The sequence below is a fragment of the Lathyrus oleraceus genome, chromosome 1 (assembly GCF_024323335.1).
Source record: "Lathyrus oleraceus cultivar Zhongwan6 chromosome 1, CAAS_Psat_ZW6_1.0, whole genome shotgun sequence".
NCBI lineage: Eukaryota > Viridiplantae > Streptophyta > Magnoliopsida > Fabales > Fabaceae > Lathyrus > Lathyrus oleraceus.
Genome location: NC_066579.1, coordinates 336,955,336 through 336,973,496, shown reverse-complemented (window position 1 = coordinate 336,973,496; position 18,161 = coordinate 336,955,336). Strand labels below are relative to the sequence as shown.

General features: G+C 34.5%; 3 protein-coding genes across 3 annotated transcripts in view; all 3 read right to left on the bottom strand.

The window, feature by feature from the left end:
- Positions 1-9,437: 9,437 nt before the first annotated feature.
- Positions 9,438-10,067, bottom strand: LOC127115725 (DNA polymerase kappa-like). The gene is made up of 2 exons (XM_051047196.1): positions 9,779-10,067; positions 9,438-9,703 (listed from the first exon to the last, which is right to left on the bottom strand). The coding sequence occupies exons 1-2, from the start codon at positions 10,036-10,038 to the stop codon at positions 9,595-9,597; spliced, it is 369 nt and encodes a 122-aa protein (XP_050903153.1). The 5' UTR covers positions 10,039-10,067; the 3' UTR covers positions 9,438-9,594.
- A 139-nt stretch (positions 10,068-10,206) lies between these two features.
- Positions 10,207-11,141, bottom strand: LOC127115724 (DNA polymerase kappa-like). Its single transcript, XM_051047194.1, has 3 exons — positions 11,022-11,141; positions 10,692-10,803; positions 10,207-10,529 (listed from the first exon to the last, which is right to left on the bottom strand). Exons 1-3 carry the CDS (start codon positions 11,121-11,123, stop codon positions 10,207-10,209), a joined length of 537 nt encoding a protein of 178 aa, XP_050903151.1. The 5' UTR covers positions 11,124-11,141.
- Positions 11,142-11,817: 676 nt separating this feature from the next.
- LOC127105560 (glyceraldehyde-3-phosphate dehydrogenase GAPCP1, chloroplastic) overlaps positions 11,818-18,161 on the bottom strand; it is a 36,015-nt gene continuing 29,671 nt past the window's right edge. The window contains exons 2-4 of the mRNA XM_051042750.1: positions 12,507-12,562; positions 12,283-12,425; positions 11,818-12,176 (exon numbers count right to left, since the gene is read on the bottom strand). Coding sequence (XP_050898707.1) covers positions 12,089-12,176; positions 12,283-12,425; positions 12,507-12,562 — 287 coding nt within the window. The 3' untranslated portion in view covers positions 11,818-12,088. The remainder of the gene's footprint in view (positions 12,177-12,282; positions 12,426-12,506; positions 12,563-18,161) is intronic.

Here is an 18,161-nt window from a genome sequence, read left to right as displayed (position 1 = left end):
TAACGTTTCTTTTCGCATCTATCAGGTGATTTTTTTAGACATACCAAAAAACATTGTCAGGATGATGCCATCTCCAACCCCACGGATACGTCCACCATGCTCCTTTGTTCTGATTGCTGCTACTAATATATTATCTCGTGGTTCTGCAACAAAGGAACCTTCACGGGCTAAGTTAACCAACACATTCTACACAACATGATAAGATATACATTGTTTATTACCAAAGGGATTTAAATAACACATAACATACACACAACAAACAACAAATCCTACTTACAACTTTCTCAGCGACTGCTCTTGAGGCATCTGAAGTGTACTCTCTATTTGGTATTTGTCGAGCCCTCTTCCACTTCTCATGTCGTGGTGGTGGAAATGGTTCCCAATCACGACTAATGGAGTTCCCATCTCCTAGTTGTTATTTTTTTCCAGCAATCATTATTTTCTCGACTTTCCTAAATTCCCCATCAGATAATCTATGAGGGGTCTTTGATTTTAGACTTGTTCAGCTTTCCTACTTCACTTTTAATCTGTTTTAAACATAGGAAAAATATTAACGTCCATAGTTGTATCCATAAAATCATCAGAAAATACGACCGGTACTAACCATGAACTCCTCAGAACTACGGGACTTCACAATTTTTTCCAAACTTTCTTGTCAATAAAATGATATTTCATCCACGGGCGCTCAATATTAGGCTTAGGCTTCGTAATATAGTCACTAGTGAGTCGTGACTTAAAACTTCTCCAAAACGTACCAGCATAAGTGATCCACTTTATTTTCAATTTCGAATCATCACTAAACTTAAACATCCACTACACATTTAGATCAATAAGTATGTATTAGTGTTTATAAAAAGTAATATCGAATCGATAAAAATTAAAACTAATATACCTAAACGTCTATACATATTATATTTTTCACCTCATCTGCTACATCTTTCTAATCATCCAAGGAACATAATATAACTCTTAAAAAACGTTGAATGAGGACCATCAAGAATAGTATAAGCAACACTAAACTCGACTGGAAGTTCGACGACCGAGTTGCGGACTTTTTCTAATTTAGCCATCATTGTGGAACCTCTTTGATGTTTGTTTATGTTGTCCTACTACAAATTGAGAATCATTTGAACTGGTTTCATTTGTATGCGTAGCTTCGATGCTACTAGATAAAGAATATGCCATCTAACAAGACATGAAACAATCAACAAACATCATCAAAAATAGCATCACCAACAATAGCATAATCAACAAACATCATCAATAACAACAGTGGAATCAAGACACAAACATCATCAACAATAGGATCATCAACAAACATCATCAACAATAGCATGATTGACAATAACATCATCAACAAAAGCATCATCAACAATATCATCATCAACAATAGCATCAACAATAACATCATCAACAAATATCATCAACAATATCAATATCAACAAACATCATCAACAACAACAGTGGCGTCAAGACACAAACATCATTAACAATAACATCGAAAACAACAAGTACATAAACACCAATGAAAAATGACGATACTGTAGATGCATGGGGGGAAAATTTACGTACAAGAAACGTGATGAATAAGTAAAAAAATGTTGTCAGAATCTTTGAGTTCCTCCTCGACAGCTAAATTGAAGGCTCATCAAGAACAAAGAACATGATGTCAGCTCCTTCCTCGAAGGTACGAAAGCACGGACGTTGGTTGAAAATGTTATTTTTTCTTCAGGTTTGAAGATAGTGTTGTACATTTCGTTAGGGTTGAAATTGTTTTTGTTTCATAAGGGTTGAAAATGGTGTTGTTTGGTTAGGTTAGGATTGGAAATCGCGTTGTTTCGTTAGGGGTTGTTTTTAGGTGGAAATGAAATTATGGAATTGAAGATACAAGTTAGCTAACTTTGTTTAAAGTGAGTAAACCATACCATCATATTTTTGTTATCAAAATCGTTGTGATATATGATGAAATTTTATATTAAAAAAAAGGTCAGATTTTAAGCAATTAATGTTTTTTAAAAATAATAAAAACTATATTATAACGATGTTTTTAGACAACCATGGTGATATAAGATTTACATTAATGATATTTTATAAAAAAAAACTACAGGTTTTAAGCAATTAATTTTTTTTTAAAATAATAAAAAATATATATTATAACGGTTTGTTTAGACAACCATGGTGATATAAGATTTACATTAATGATATTTTATAAAAAAAAAGCGCTAGAAATTAAGCAATTGAAATTTTAAAAAAATAATTAAAAATATATCACAATGGTTAGTTTATTAACAGTTGTGATATAACTTTCTTTTTTTAAATAAAAATGAAAGGCGATGATAAAATACTAAAGAAATGACGAATTAGCAGGCGCTGAGAATCAAACTCATGAAACGTCAACTGATATCACTATGGTTGTTTTAAAAAACTATGGTAATAAATTAACAAAATTTAATTAAAAAATATATATGCGCCTGAATTTGGTCCTTCGAAGCGCCGTGGTAATAGTGGCGTCATTGTATGTGCTTTTTGTAGTAGTGTTCACAGTGAATTGAAGTTCGAAATTGAACCAAAATCAAATTTATTGATTTTGAGGGATTGAGAAACACGAGTATTGGTGGTTTTTTTAGTGAATTTGCACAAGAACGAAGATAAACTGTGGAAATGGCAGCTTGAACACGAAGCTTCGAGTCTTTGATGGAAAGAATTGGAATCGATGGATGATTTAGATGCATGTGTTATTTAGCGCTCAAGATGTTCTTGATCTGGTCAATGATGATTACACAGCGGTTGCAGCAGATGCAACTGAAGAAAAAAGAAACACACATAAAGAAATGAGGAAGAAGGTTCAAAAGGCCTTGTTTTACAACCATCAGTGTGTGGATGTGAATGTGTTTGAAAAGATCGTTGATTCAACGACGTAGAAGGATGCATGAGACATACTGATACGTTTCTATGGAGGTGATGCATCAGTGAAGAAGGTGAAACTTTGGTATCTACATAAGTAGTATGAGAATATCAACATTAAGAACAATGAGAAGGTACCAGATTACACCTCCAGAGTGATTCAAATCACAAATGAGATAAAATCTTATGGTGAGTCTCTCTCTAAACAAGTAATCATTGAAAAGGTACCGTGGTCAGTTACTCCTAAGTTTGATTACATTGTTGTAGCAATTGAACACTCTAAGGACCTTAGAACCATGAGAATTGAAGAGTTGTAGAGCAGTTTAGAGGCACAAGAGTTGTGTCTGAGTGAGAGAAACTCTGAAAGAGAGGTAAAGCAGGCTCTGAAAGTATCTTATGGTAAGAAGAATTAGAAGCATTCTTGGTCAGAGGCCAAGAAGAGACATGGTGGTGGTTATCATAATTCATAAGTCTCCAACTCTGATGAGAAGAAACATCAAAAGGGAGAGGAGAAGTTTGACAAAAAGATTAATGCTACTGTTGTAAGAAGTTTGGCCACTTTGTTACTGACTGTTGGTCAAACAAGGAAAGAATATCAGAAGAACCAAATATTGTCAGAGGAGAGTCTGACGATGAACTTGTGATATTGATGGCTTCTGAATTTGATGATGGATATTTGGTAGACTGGTGGAATATGGATGATCGGTAAAATAGCAAGTGTACTATTTGCACCGATGTAGTAATGAAATGAGAGTTATCCCGAGTATCGATCTCGAGGAGTCCGTAATAAGTACAAATCTTTATAATAATTCCATTGAACAAAAGATCATAGGGGGTTTGTTGATTGTTTTAAAAATGATAAGAACGAAAATAAATTACACAAGCGTATGAAAAACTGATGAACGATATGAGAAAGCATGCTAAGGCAAGATGTGTGAATTGCTTTGTGCTACACTACTTCCATATTATATAACATCTACGTTGTAGTTATTCAAAACCGATTCTCAAGAATTGTTTTCTCTAATTCCTTATCCGAAAACCATTAACAGTCAATTTCAATCCTAATTCCTTAACTTATTCAAAATGACGTTACGAAATATGTAATTGATCAAGAATTAATGGCTACTATGGTTTGATCCTTATTCCTAAGTGATTAAACCGAAGTATTATTATACAACAAGCGATAAGGTGGTTTTTCCGACCTAAACCTTAACCATAGATCAAAATTGCATTTGTCCGATAAAATAAAGCATTAAGAACGTTGTATAATAATTTGAATTAAGAAAATGTAGATAATCATAAAAACATAGAAAAAGTGTTCATACAATAGCAATTCAGGGACACCCCCTAGCATTTGGGGGTTTAGCTTCTCATAATATTCAAAGAAAACAAATTACAAAATAGAGACATTACAAATATTTGGTGATGAAGGTTGATCTTTAATCTCTTCCGATCTTGAAAATCTCTTCTTCTCCACACCTTGCAAGCTTTCTTCTTTTTTCTGTTTCTTCTTCGTAAGATCAAAAGTGTCTTTCTCTTTTCCAAAATGCATACTAAATAGTTCCCAATCATCTAAAAACCTCGTGAAATACCAAAACTGCCCTCCGGACTTACAAAGAGACCACAACAATAAAAATCAGCAAACTGGGCGAATTGGCCAACACGGGCGCCCGTGTCATCTGACACGGGCGCCCGTGTTGGCTCTCTGTCAACTCAAATCCTTTAGCCCTTGCTGACACGGGCACCCGTGTCAGCCCCCTATTTTCTGGATTCCACAATCTCCGCTTTGCACATGCTGACACGGGCACCCGTGTCAGCCCCCTGTTTTTGCCTTATCTCGCTTTGCACGATGTCCTTGACTTCCATTCTTCCGATACGCATCTTTCAGGCTTATTGTTAGACCTGGAAACCAAATAGCACTACCACGGAAATGCATAAAATGCGACAAAAAGAGATGAACCACTAATACAACATAAAACAAGCAGAAATTCATAAAATGTGATAAACTTAAGAAATCAACTAAAAGAAAGAACAAAGTGTTACCCATTCTTGAAGATTCATGTTGGATGGATGATGAAAACTAAGTGCAAATGGTGACCGATAAATGGACACTGGCTGCTCAAATCACTTTATTGGAAACAAACAATGGCTGATTAATTTTGACTCTAGAAAGAGGGGGAAAATTAGATGTGATGATGATAAGTATCTGAATGCTGAAGGAATGTGAAATATCAAGGTCAGAGTGAAGAATGGAAAAATTGTTCTGATCAAGGATGTTTGGTATGTTCCTGGCATGAAGAGTAATCTGATGAGTGTATGTCAGCTAATTGAGAAAGGTTTCTCAATTACTATGAAGGAAAATCTGTTGAAGTTGTATGATTCTGATCAGAAGCTAATTATGCAGTCTGAATAGGGAAGCAAAATAACATTCAAGGTGAATTTGGAAACAACTAACACTAAATGCTTTAGTGCAGAAGGTGCTGAAAGTGGCAGTGAGATATGGCACAAGAGATTGGGGCATATGAACTTTAGAAGCTTAGGTCATTTGAGTTCTAAGAATATGGTGCATGTAATTCCTAAGATTCTAAAGCCTAAGAAGTCATGTGAGATATGCATGAAAGGAAAGCAACCTAGATTGCGATTTGCATCAGAAGTGTCTCCAAATGAAAAACATGATTTATGATTAGTGTATTTGATGTATATGGACCATTTAAAGTACCTTCACTTGGAGGAAATAAGTATTTTGTGTCATTTGTGAATGAGTTCACAAGAATGACATGGGTATCAATCATCAAGTTTAAGCATGAGGTGTTTTCTAAGTTTCAGAAGTTCAAGGTGAAGGTTGAAAAACAAAGTGGTCAGAAGATGAAAATTCTCAAAATTGATGGTTGAGGTGAGCAAAACTCTATAGAGTTCAAGAGATACTATGAGGAGAACAAAATTGAGCATGAGGTTACTGCTCTATACACTTCTCAGCATAATGGTGTTGCTGAAAGAAGAAACAGAACTTCACTTGATATGACAAGGAGCATGTTGAATGAGAAGAAGCTCCCTGACACCTTGTACGGAGAAACAGTTTCCACTATAACATATGTGCTCAACAACTGTCTAACTAAGAACCTGAAGGAAATTGTTCCTTTTTAGAAGTGAACTAGAGATAATCAAAGTGTGAGCCATCTGAAGGTGTTTGGTTATGTTTATTATAAACATGTTATAGATACTAAGAGAAGGAAGTTGGATGATAGAAGTAGAGTTATGTTGCTTGTAGGGTACCATAATATAGGTGTTTATAAGCTATATTGTCCTGTCACTAACAAAGTTGAATTCAATAAAGATGTCATTATGAAAGAATCAGAAGCGTGGAATGGGAACAAGTCTCAATCCAACTCTGGTGCAATGTTAACACTTGATTTAACTTCTGAAGATATTTCAGACTCTGAAGGAGAATCTTCCTCTAAAGGATATTCTGCCTCTGAAGATGAGTCATAGCCTGAAGGTGACTTTGATGCTGAAGTTGTGTCTGAAGACGAGTCTGACTCTAAAGTTGAGTCTGACTCTGAAGTTGAATTTGATTTTGATCCAAACTTTGATGATGATATAGACTCTGGTGGTAATCATGCCTCTGAAGGTGGTCCTACCTCTAAAGGTAGTCCGACATATGATATTGTTTCATCATCTAAAGAAGATTTTGAACAAGTTCAAAGGACCACAAAGAATCTGACAAATACCAAGAAGATTTTCAGAGTTTGACATGTTGTAAGATAATGAGATATAATCTAAAGGGGAAGTCATTAAGTGTTCCATGTTGGTAGACTCTGAACTAGTGAGTATTGAAGAAGCTCTCAAGAAGAAAGTATGGTTAAATTCCATAAAAGAAGAATTCGAGTCAATAGAAGGAAACAAGACTTGGGAGTTGACTGAGCTTTAAAAGGACAAGAAATTCATTAGTGTGAGATGAGTTTACAAGTTGAAATTGAAGCAAGATGGATCAATTGGAAAACACAAAGCAAGGTTAGTAGCTAAAGGATTTATACATAAATATGGACTATATTACTTTGATGTGTTTGCACCTATAGATCTCTACATGAAACAACCAGACTAGTTATTGATACAACTGCTAATAGAAATTGGCCTCTGATACATTTAGATGTGAAATGTGCATTTCTGAATGGTCATTTACCAGAGGAAGTTTATGTGTCACAACCTCCTAGAGTTGTGAAAAAGAATCAGGAAGGGATAGTGTACAAGCTACATAAAGCCTTGTACGAACTGAAACAAGCTCCTAGAGCTTGGAATCTGAAAAACTGATTCATTTTTCAAGCTTCAAGGATTCAGAAAATATGAGATCTAGTATGGCGTTTATGTTTAGCATACATCTGATAGAAATATGAATCTAGTGCATCTCTATGTTGATGACATATTGCTAACAAGGAGATGTTCATATGAGATATCTAAGTTCAAGAAGGTGTTGATGAATGGGTTTGAGATGACTGATCTAGGAAATATGGTATATTTTCTAGGGATGGTTACATTTTACTATGGTGAGGGTATAATCATGCATCAACTGAAGTATGAACTTGAGATTCTGATGAGATATGAGCTAATAAATTGCAGGTCTTCAATTACATCTGCTAAAACAAATCACAATTTGGATTATGATGTTGAGGGTGATAATATAGATTCTACAATTTTTAAATAGTTGGTAGGCTCATTGAGATATCTCTGCAATACCATATCTGACAATTGTTATGCAATTAGAATGGTGAGTAGGTTTATGAACAAACCAAAGTGGTCACATTACCAAGTTGTTATTAGGATACTGAGGTATATTAAGGGGACTATGAAGTATGGAGTTTTGTTCACTTCTAGTGTTGAATCTGATTCAGAGTTGATATGCTATTCAGACTCTGGTGTGTATGGAGACAAAGTTGACATAATAAGTACTTATGGATATTTATTTAAGTATTTGGGATGTCCCATTTCTCAGTGCTCTAAGAAGAAACCAATGGTTGCATTTTCAACATGTGAAGATGAGTAGATTGCAGATGCTTTTTCTGCTTGTTAAGTTGTTTGGATTCTGAACTTGTTACAGAATCTGGATATCAAGATGAGCTAGCCTGTGAAGCTGATGATTGATCAGTGCATTTTGATGCACTTTCTTCTACTATTGTACTTAGGAAAATCTATAGTTTATTATATTATTTTTAATATTTTAGTGTGTTTTAATATTTAAGTTTATTTTTGGCTTTATTTTATTTTCGTACTTTATTTTCAGCATAAATACTTATTTGATACCTTATCACTATGCAGATCATAACTTGGGCCATAGGAGTCGGATTGGTGCATTCTAATATGAGTTGGAAAGCTAAGAGAAAGAGATACAAGTTTCATGTTGAAGTCAAAAGCTGATTCTAAGTGAAGAAGGGTAGAATAATTCATTTAAGTTCCAGACTTAATTAAAATAGTTAGTTTGAGCCAGTTTTTGTAATTTTCGGGCCGGATCCTATAAGGCCCCGAATTTGCCTTTTATTATATTAGGTCTTTCACTACTATAGTAATCCTAATTCTGAATTTTAATGATACAATATTGCTTAGAAGATTTCATGGAGAGCTAATTCCAAAGAGCTGATCTGTTGTATTCGAATTCCACTTTGAGGTTTTTATTAATTTCAGTTTTATTTCAATTTTTTTTCAATTCTTCCTATAAACTCGTTTGCTTAATTCAATTACTTTCGTTTGCTTAATTTGATTGTTTCTTATAGGAAAGAGTTGATTAAATTTGATTCTTTGTATGATCCTTAACTATAATCACGTTAGCGTAGCTTTTTCGTTATCGTGTTTGATTAAGTCGTGTTTGCTTAATTCGCGTATGCTTAAATCCGTTTGCTTAATTCGGAAATTAGGAACATATATCATATAATATCAATTTGCGCTTGTCAGTGGATATTGTAATTGAATGAGATTGAATCCGCTAGGGAATTGAAATTATAACACTACAACAAACAAGACCTTAGACAGCGCTTTTTTTAGCCTTAGACAGCGCTTTAAAGCGCTGTCTAAACCTCCGCTGCTAAAGGTTTAGACAGCGCTTTTTTAAATCTTAAAAGCGCTGTCTAAGCCCCCCCCTTAGACAGCGCTTTGGCCAAAAGCGCTTTATAAGACCCTCTTATTTTAAATTTTTTAGGTATACCTTAGACAGCGCTTTTGAAAAGCGCTGTCTAAGCCCCACCCCCTTAGACAGCGCTTTGGCCAAAAGCGCTTTCTAAGACCCTCCTATTTTAATTTTTTTAGGTATACCTTAGACAGCGCTTTTCAAAAAGCGCTGTCTAAGCCCCCCCCTTAGACAGCGCTTTTTACAAAAGCGCTGTCTAAGGTATACGAAAATTTTTGAAGCTTTTGTTTTAAACCACATTTTTTCCAGGTTTATAAACCAGAATTTCTACCTGTTTTCAACTAGATTTTTTCCACGCTAATAAAATAAAAATGAAGCAATTAGAACAATTCACATAAACTAAGAAAAATTAAACACACGGTGAATGAATGAGACTATTTTATTAATCATATCAAGATTCATAATACAACTATACATATTTTATCTTATGTGGAGAAAAGACATTCCTAGAGACTTAGAAATTATTGATGTGAGGCAAAATAAGATACAAATTATACAATAATAACTTAAAGCTTTGATTACTCCTTAACAAAAAAATAATCAATGGGCGTATATCGGCCCTCTCTCTGCGACAACTTTTGCTTCTTGGATTTGCTTTGTCTATTGATTCGGTGCTTTTGATCCTGACTGAAAAAACATAGACCTATCACATCAAACAATTTAAACAGAAATGTGGAATCACTGTCTAGTTCAATAATTTACCTTTGAATCGGAATAGATGTTTGGCGAATACTTGATTCTTCCTTTTGAAGCTTCTCAGCAAAATGGAAATCAGAATGCTCTAATCTTTCCTCAACAAAACTTGGAGGAAGTTCTATTCCACAGAGTGAACATTTATAGTCATTCAACCACAACATTGTTGTTTCCTGACAAGAATTAAGTCTATCCTCCTCCAGAAGATTAGACCCATCATTCACATTTTTCCCCTCAAACTTCCCCTGGAATGAAGTTGATCCAAGCATCTCTGTACATGCACTGTGGTGAGAACTTGCAGCATAATTACCAGAAGTTTGTACCTGGTAAATACGGCAGAGATGATAAATAGTAGCGCTAAAAAACATCAACATGCTCCTCAATCCGCCAAAGCAATTATTCGATTGCGGAAACTGACCTATATCAATATATGTCAGCTACTTCGAAAAATAAAGAGAGAAAAGGAGATATACCTTCTCTGCACCATCATTTTTCCAGAGAGTGCAGCTTTGGTGATTTACATCTAATGAATGATTACCATCAAAAGGATCTCTGCTATCAAGCTGGCTTGTGTGCCCAACATCAATCGAAGGATCAGTTTCTATATCACTGATAAAGTCATGATCTGTAACATCTGAAAAAGGGTCCTTTTTCCTATTGGCTTCTCCTGAAGTAATGAAATTGGTAATAGTCTTCTGTGTACGATCAGGGGTAGCACCACTACCACTTTTATCTCCGTTAAACTGTGATACTCTAAGACCTAAGAGGAGAAGAAAAATCTGTTATGCACTGACTTATACAAGGAACTAATGTGAACTTGCTCATAGACTATATCTATAAGCAGAAAGCACCCTCTTATATTGGCCTTGAGCACCATCTGAATAATTGGTCAACAATAAAGCAAGTTAACAGAAACATATACCTATTAATCTTACTGAAACGGGAAGTTCAGCTTTCAGCAATTTTGATGCATGCTTCAGAATATCCTCACTTGAGTTGATGTAGTTTTGTAAAGTCACAGCTCTATTCCGAACCTATAGATTGAGCATTTTTTTAGTACTTGCAAGAGAAATATAGTAAGATAGTAAAATGCATGGTGATCATGACAAATCCTTAAAGGAACTTGAACAATATTAACAACTTTTCTTTTAACAAAGCTTTGTCCAGAGGTAAGAACCCAAGCCAGAGAATTGACCTCTATCATAAACAGAAAATTGTTTAGAAAGAAACAGAGTCAAGAAATCACAAGTACCTCAAAAGAAGTAGTTTTCAGTTTAAGAGTCAACGTTCGCCCATGAAGGCCCTCTTTCTGCATGTCTGTGGACAGCATTTCAGCAAGCTCCACTGCAAACATAAGCTTGCATGGCTCATCTTTTTTTATGATTCAATATAACTAAACACTTATCTAATTCAAAAACTCAGCATCTCATAGTGTCATTAGCATGTGTAACAAAACTGTAACCTAAACTGAAGGAATCTCATGACAATGGAGTTTAAACTTAAGAGGATCTCCACAAATTCAAACTGATCAACTACAATTATGATGACAACATTTAAAATTTGAAATCAAAATTCCCTGAAAAATGAACAATAATTGACAAGACATATACCCAGTTTTTTCTGCAACAGCACTTCGTCCTCAGTGGTAGAAAATGTCCTTTCATTGCTGATACTTTTCTGAAAACTTTGCTTTGGGAGAATCAGTCTTTCCAAGCCCTAAACCCACAGAGTAAAAAAAATCTGCAACAATTTGATAAAAAATCACATGTTAGTAAGGATTTTACAAGATTAATTTAGAATGAAACATGTATGATTAGAAATAAAAGATTATCGTTAGTAAACCCAGATGAAGCTAAAATTAGAAACTTCCCAAACAATGGTTGTAGAAAGCTGAAACTAGAAAGTGAACAGAACATAGAGAATTAATAAAACAATCGTTCTGTAATTACTTTATAAATAATTAAGAACTGAATTGTTTTTTTTTACTGGATTGTTCTTCAGAGGTGCTGTTATGCATATAACTAACTGGCAAACATTTACTCGACCTGTTAATAAGAAATACATTTAAATTAAAACGCTTACTTGGCAAACAAACATATCCTAACACAACAGAAAAAACTGCGACTAATATCATAAAAGAGCGAGATAAATAAAGTTTAGTTTTAAGACAAATAAAAATCTGCTTTGAGCATATGTAAATGAAAATTCAAAATGTGCATAATACCAGATTTTAGCATGTATACTAGATAAAAGGCACAAGAGTCTGTCCTCTTAAAGATGCTGATAGTGATCTAAATTTGAAATACAGCAACATTTACTTTACCTTGAATCACCAACAAAGTCATTAGAGACAACATCCTCATCTGTGTATCCAAGAATTCCCTTCAATTGTCCCTCTGAAGCGTGCCTTCATTTTTTTTCAGTAGCAAAGTAATAGAAAACCAACGAATGGTTAGTACAAAACAACTCGACATGAGAGAATATAAGCCGGGTCAGAAAAGTAAGAGACATACTTTATTGCTGCTTTAACATCTTCATAGGAGGCATTCTTTTGAAGCCGACAGGTTAAGTCCACAACAGAAACATTAGGAGTAGGAACACGAAAGGCCATTCCAGTGAGTTTTCCATTTAGCTCGGGAAGAACTTTTCCAACAGCCTGGAATTTCACAAAGTGCAAAACTAATTTAATAAATGTAATTGGTAAGCACAGAAACTCTTATGGCCATCCATCTCTTACCTTTGCAGCACCGGTAGAACTTGGAATTATATTTTGAGCTGCACCTCTTCCCCATCATTGATTTCCTGCTGCAAATCCTTCGGATCCTTTCCATCAACAGTGCATCCAACCGAGACACACGCATATTAGATAAGTAAATCCATAAACATTGTTTTTCATTAACACATATCCATGAAAAACAATGTTATTAATGGTGCATGGATCATTTATAAATTAACTAATCCATCCATAAATGTTATTACATCATAGCACCATGCTACATCCTATCCCATCACATGGTTACATGGTTACATGGTTTTGATCAAAAGATAAAAAAGGGTATCTCGCTTTGAATGGCAGCCTTAACCTAATGATTCTTCCATGCTCCACCTATCCACTTGCCATGCCATGTTAAATTCCCTTTGGGCCTGCAAATAAACATCAAGCATTCATCGATACATCATAATAGTCCCACCTCAAGCAACAACCATATCATTCAACAATTGCAGCAAGCTCAACATTCCATTCATCAACAGTGCATCAACATAACCGAGCAAATTAGAAAACAACAGTGCAATATCAAGAATCATTTGGCAGTCATGGATAAAACAATAACAACAATAAATACATCTGTTCATAGAAGTAACAATCATAAAAGAGCTATCATTCAACATAAAAACACTAAACTAACAAGAACCCATCCAAAGTTAACTAACAGTTTGTAACAGAATATAGCAGGGCAACATCATAACGTAATTAACACTTAACAACTCATTTTCAAACTAACAGTATATGTATCTTCGTTCACATTTCACTTGAATTTGAATTTGAATTTGAATTTGGTGACTAACAAACCATTTCATTTCTAACTGAAAATGGAATTTCATTTGAATTCACGTATCATTTCGTAACAGATTCAAAGCCCTTTAAATTCATCTTCACACTTCACATTTAAGGGGGTTCACGTTTTTCCAGAAATACTCTCAGCCTCTCTTATTTGTTTCCCTCTTAACCTCACACACAAACACCTTCCCTCTCCAATTCATTCACGCGAAGATTCAATCCCTCACAGTTCTCTCCCAACTCATAGTTCTCTCTCAATCACTCTATCTCCTTCAAGCAGAGCCTCTCAATCCTCTCAAAGCAACAACAAGAGTTCATAGTAGAAGAAGAGATCATAGTGAAGAAGAATAAGGATATTAATTTAATCTTGAAGAGATGTTTTTGGTAGAAGTTACCTGAAGTAACATAGGAGTTTGAATATTCGAGCTTATTGTCAATCGCTTTGAAGAGACGTCAGAGCTACTCCGGCCAATAAGCTCTTTTGCATTTCTCCTTCAGTTCATCTTCAACCTGTGCCAAGATGTAGACCTTAGCCTAGGGAATTGAATCCCTAAATGAGTTGGCATCAACTTCCTTTCCCTTGCGTTTAATTTCTGGAAGATTGATTTAGGGTTCTTGTGACATTAGGCTCGATTTGGTTGATTGGTTAGGAATTAGATGAAATTGATGGTGAAGTCGGATAGAGGACTTTGGAACAAGACAAATGATATAGGTTTTATATTGTTTGGCTCTCCCGCCTCCGCCATAGGCAATTTCCGGTCTTTTTCGGGGAGAGACCGAGGGGACCGATCTTGGGAGCGAGGGAACTCGCCGCTCCGACTTCACCTCCGGTGACGCGGACGTAAACTTCGACGACTTGGGATGGGTCGAGCTTGGGAGGCATTGTGGAGAGGTTTTAGGGGAAATAGGGTTTCACACGGCGAAATGAAGAAGCAGCCGCAACTAAATGAAGAAATGAATAGATTTTTTTAATTGAAAGACTTTAAACAGCGCTTTCTCAAAAGCGCTGACTAAGGTCTACATTTAAAAGCGCTTTCTAAAAGCGCTTTCTAAAAGCGCTCTCTAAGGGGGGGTCTTAGACAGCGCTTTCTAAAAGCGCTGTCTAAGACCCCCCCTTAGACAGCGCTTTCATTATTTTTTAGAACAGTTTCCGTGTTTTATTTTTATTTTAACCTTAGACAGCGCTTTCTTTTAAAAGCGCTGTCTAAGATGCGCTGTTAAAAAACCTTTTTGGCGTAGTGTAAGAATCGATGATAAGTCGGAAATCGATACAATAGATTAGCTTATTTATCAATTTTGCTTTTACCTTTAATCATCTTCGATTTAAGTTTTGAACCTTAAAAAAACCCATTCTTTTCATTTGTTTGGCTATAACATTCAAGAGTCCTTGTGATACGACATTTGAGTGTCGCTTCCGTTTTACTACACTTTTAAACTCGTTTTTGACCCGTGTGCGACAACGAACCAAATTGGCGCCGTTGTCGGGGACTCTTGTAGATTTTAACCATTATTATAGTCTAACCATTATTATAGTCATAGGTGTTGTGTTTTAGCATTTTTTTCCCTAACTTTCTTGCGTTTTGGTCTTTTTGAAGTTTAGGATAAAACAAAATTCTGTTTTTAAGAAAATCGTCTCAGATTATTCTGATTCTTTGTCGATTCTGTATTGGTAGTTTCAGAAATTTCCGAAAAAATTCTCAAAATTTTTAATTGACGTTATTAGATTAGTTTTTGTTTTTTTTGTATTTTTCTCCTTTTATTTTAATAGTTTTTTTTTCATATTTGAATTGTTTTTTTTTCTAATATGGACATTGTCGGTATTTTCCTATTTGTTACTGCATTGCTGAATTAGTTGTGTTTTCTTATTGTTTGTTGATTTTTTTTCTATTGAGTTTGACATGGATGACCAAAGAACTCTGAGAGAACTTGTTTCCTCTGATGTTGATTATAATGCTTTGTGTATTGAATATCCTGTTTTTGCTAAATCCTTGATTGGAACATGTCACTTAACTCCCAACAGTTCACAACAAGGGATACTTTTATGGTCCAAGCAAAATGTGTGAATGATTTTCAAGTTTCTTCTTCCAACAAGGCTCTAGAAACCAGAATTGATGAACTTATCTCTTTAGTGAAACAATTGATGTTACCCCTTCCACCACCACCACCATATACCCCTCCACAAGTAAACACCTTTTCACCTTCTGAACCTTCACTAGAGGAACTTGTCAAGCAAATGGTTGTAAATAGTCTCCAATTTCAGCAGCGAACAGATTATAGTATTCATACTTTGCAAACATAAATTGGACAACTTGCCACTTCAATGAATTCCATGCAACAAGCTCAAGGATCAAACCAACTACATGCCCAAACAGTAGTTAATCCAAAAGGCTCTAATGTGAGTGAAATTTCCTTGAGATCCGAAAAAGTTACATAATCAACCCCAGAAAAAAATAAAAAAATTATTAGTGTAACACCTGAAAATAAACCTGAACCTTCTATTGTTGTTGAGGTTGAAAAAAAGTATGTATCACCAATCCCTTTCCCACAAAGAGTACTGAAAAATAAGAAGATTGACGAGGAAGAGCATTTTGTTTTTCAGATATAGTTGCTTTCTAAAGTTGTTGATGAAGCTTATTCTGATTTGTTTTCAGCTGATTTTCCATCTTTATCTGGTTTTGATTATATTTACTCATGTGATGATTGTACTAACATTAAACTTTGTGCTGTTTGTGTTGAGATTGATGTTGCCTTACAGGGTGACAGTGTAAATGAAGTTATTTATGTAGCTGAAGCTTTTGACATCCCAGCTGCCCCAAATATATCATCCATTGAACAACCATATTCTGTAGAGCCTAAACCACTTCCTGAGGATTCATATTATTCATTAAAGCTTCAACTTGAGCAGAAACATAAGAAGGGAATTGAATGGACTTTGGCTGACACTCGTGATATTAGCCCATCCATATATATATATATATATATATATATATATATATATATATGCATAGGATCTCACTTAAAGATGAAATAAAAGTAGTGAGATAATCCCGTAATCCTTTGATTCTTGATGTTGTGAAAAAGGAGATCACTTTCACGTTTCCATTCAACACTCTTACTTATAGAAGATTATTCTTTAATCTTGGAATACAAGCCAAATTCACTAATCGAATTTTCAAGGTCAATGGACACTCCCTAAAGCTACTCCATGAGAACCCGACTTTGGATGAAGAGACTGTAGAAGAGATCTCTTTGGGAAAGGCTTCTTATGCAATCATTTATCCGCCTTGACTCCTCGGGTGTGTTCTTTCTTTTCTCTCACTCTTATTTTATATTTATGCTCTTTCATTAAGGACAATGTATGTTTTAAGTGTGGGGGAGGGAACCATTTATTTGTTTTGTTTTCAGTTTTTCTGTGTTTTGGTTTTTGTTTGATTTCTTCAAAAATAAAATAAAAATTGCATGCTTTTTCTTTTGTTTTTTGAGTTACAATTATGAGTATTTTTCTTAGTTCTCTTGACTAAAGTCTTGTGGTGTGATATGAAAAATTTGTTATGCATTTTTAGTATGATAGGTAGGACTAAACTCTAAATTGTACATCATTTGTGGTAGATTAATTAACCTTGTGAGATTTTGAGCCTTATATGGATAACATACAAAAATCCATCTCTTTCTTTCTTGTGTGATTCACTCATGTCAGTTAGTCTCTAGAACTTGAATTGAATCTTGTTGATGTTGTTGTTTACTTGTGCACACTGATATGATAAAGACAATTTTTTCATCCAGTTAGTCAAAAAGTCAACCCTAAAATAATATCATCCCTTGTTTGAAACCCCCTTGAGCCTATTATCCTTTTTTTGTTTAAAACTCATTACAAACCGAGAAGTGAAAAACAATGTTATCACCTTATTCAAAGGGTTGGAAGAGTCTTGTTTGGAGTTGTGTGGGGTTGAATAATTATATTTGTAATATTTCAGAAGTTGGTAGAAAAAGAAAAGAAAAATAGAAAAGAAAAAAAATGAATAAAAAAAATAGAAGGATGTCAATCAATACATACTCCTTCTGAAAAAGAAAAAAAAAGAATAAAAAGAGAAAGGAGAAGAGAAAATAATTTCTATAGAGTTGTTCAAGTAAATGAAATATTTTGTAAATTCAACTCCCACGGTTTCTTTCAAGTATCTTTTATCTCTTTGAATTTTATCCTAGTCCCTTAGGATTTATCTCACCCCTACCTTGACCATGTTACAACCAAATAAAAGTTATTTTGATCTTTGTGTGCATGTATTTCAATTGTGGATGTTAGAGTCTTTTCAAGCTTATGGTAGTACTAACTTTCATGTTGTGCTTTGAGTGTAAATAGTTAATCTAAACACTTGAGAGTTGAGTGAATTATATCTTGTGAGGATCTTACTGCTTTTGGATGTACTCTTTGGTAACCTGTTTTCCTATCTGCTTTGAATGTCACAAAAAGTTGCTTACTAACACCATATTCTTAAAGCTTAGACTTAGAACTTTGCTTGCAACTTATATCTTGATAATCTTTGGAATTGTATGTTTTGTTTGTTCTTGTTTTTCTATTTTGAGTTTTGAATTTATAATTTTGCTCGGAGTACAAAAGTTCAAGTATGGGGGAATTTGATCAGTGCATTTTGAGGCACTTTCTTATATTATTGTATTTAGACAAATATATAGTTTATTATATTATTTTTAATATTTTAGTGTGTTTTAATATTTAAGTTTATTTTTGGCTTTATTTTATCTTCGTACTTTATTTTCAGCATAAATAGTTATTTGATACCTTATCACCATACAAATCATAACATGGGCTATAGGAGT

Excerpts from the sequence above, each read along its gene's own strand:
- LOC127115725 (XM_051047196.1), bottom strand. The coding sequence starts at position 10,038 with ATGCTTGGATCAACTTCATTCCAGGGGAAGTTTGAGGGGAAAAATGTG. Across the intron at positions 9,704-9,778 it reads ACATCTATTCCGATTCAAAG|TCAGGATCAAAAGCACCGAA; the intron begins GTAAATTATTGA and ends ATGTTTTTTCAG.
- LOC127115724 (XM_051047194.1), bottom strand. The coding sequence starts at position 11,123 with ATGTTTGCAGTGGAGCTTGCTGAAATGCTGTCCACAGACATGCAGAAA. Across the intron at positions 10,804-11,021 it reads TGAAAACTACTTCTTTTGAG|GTTCGGAATAGAGCTGTGAC; the intron begins GTACTTGTGATT and ends CTCAATCTATAG. Across the intron at positions 10,530-10,691 it reads CGTTTCAGTAAGATTAATAG|GTCTTAGAGTATCACAGTTT; the intron begins GTATATGTTTCT and ends TTCTCCTCTTAG.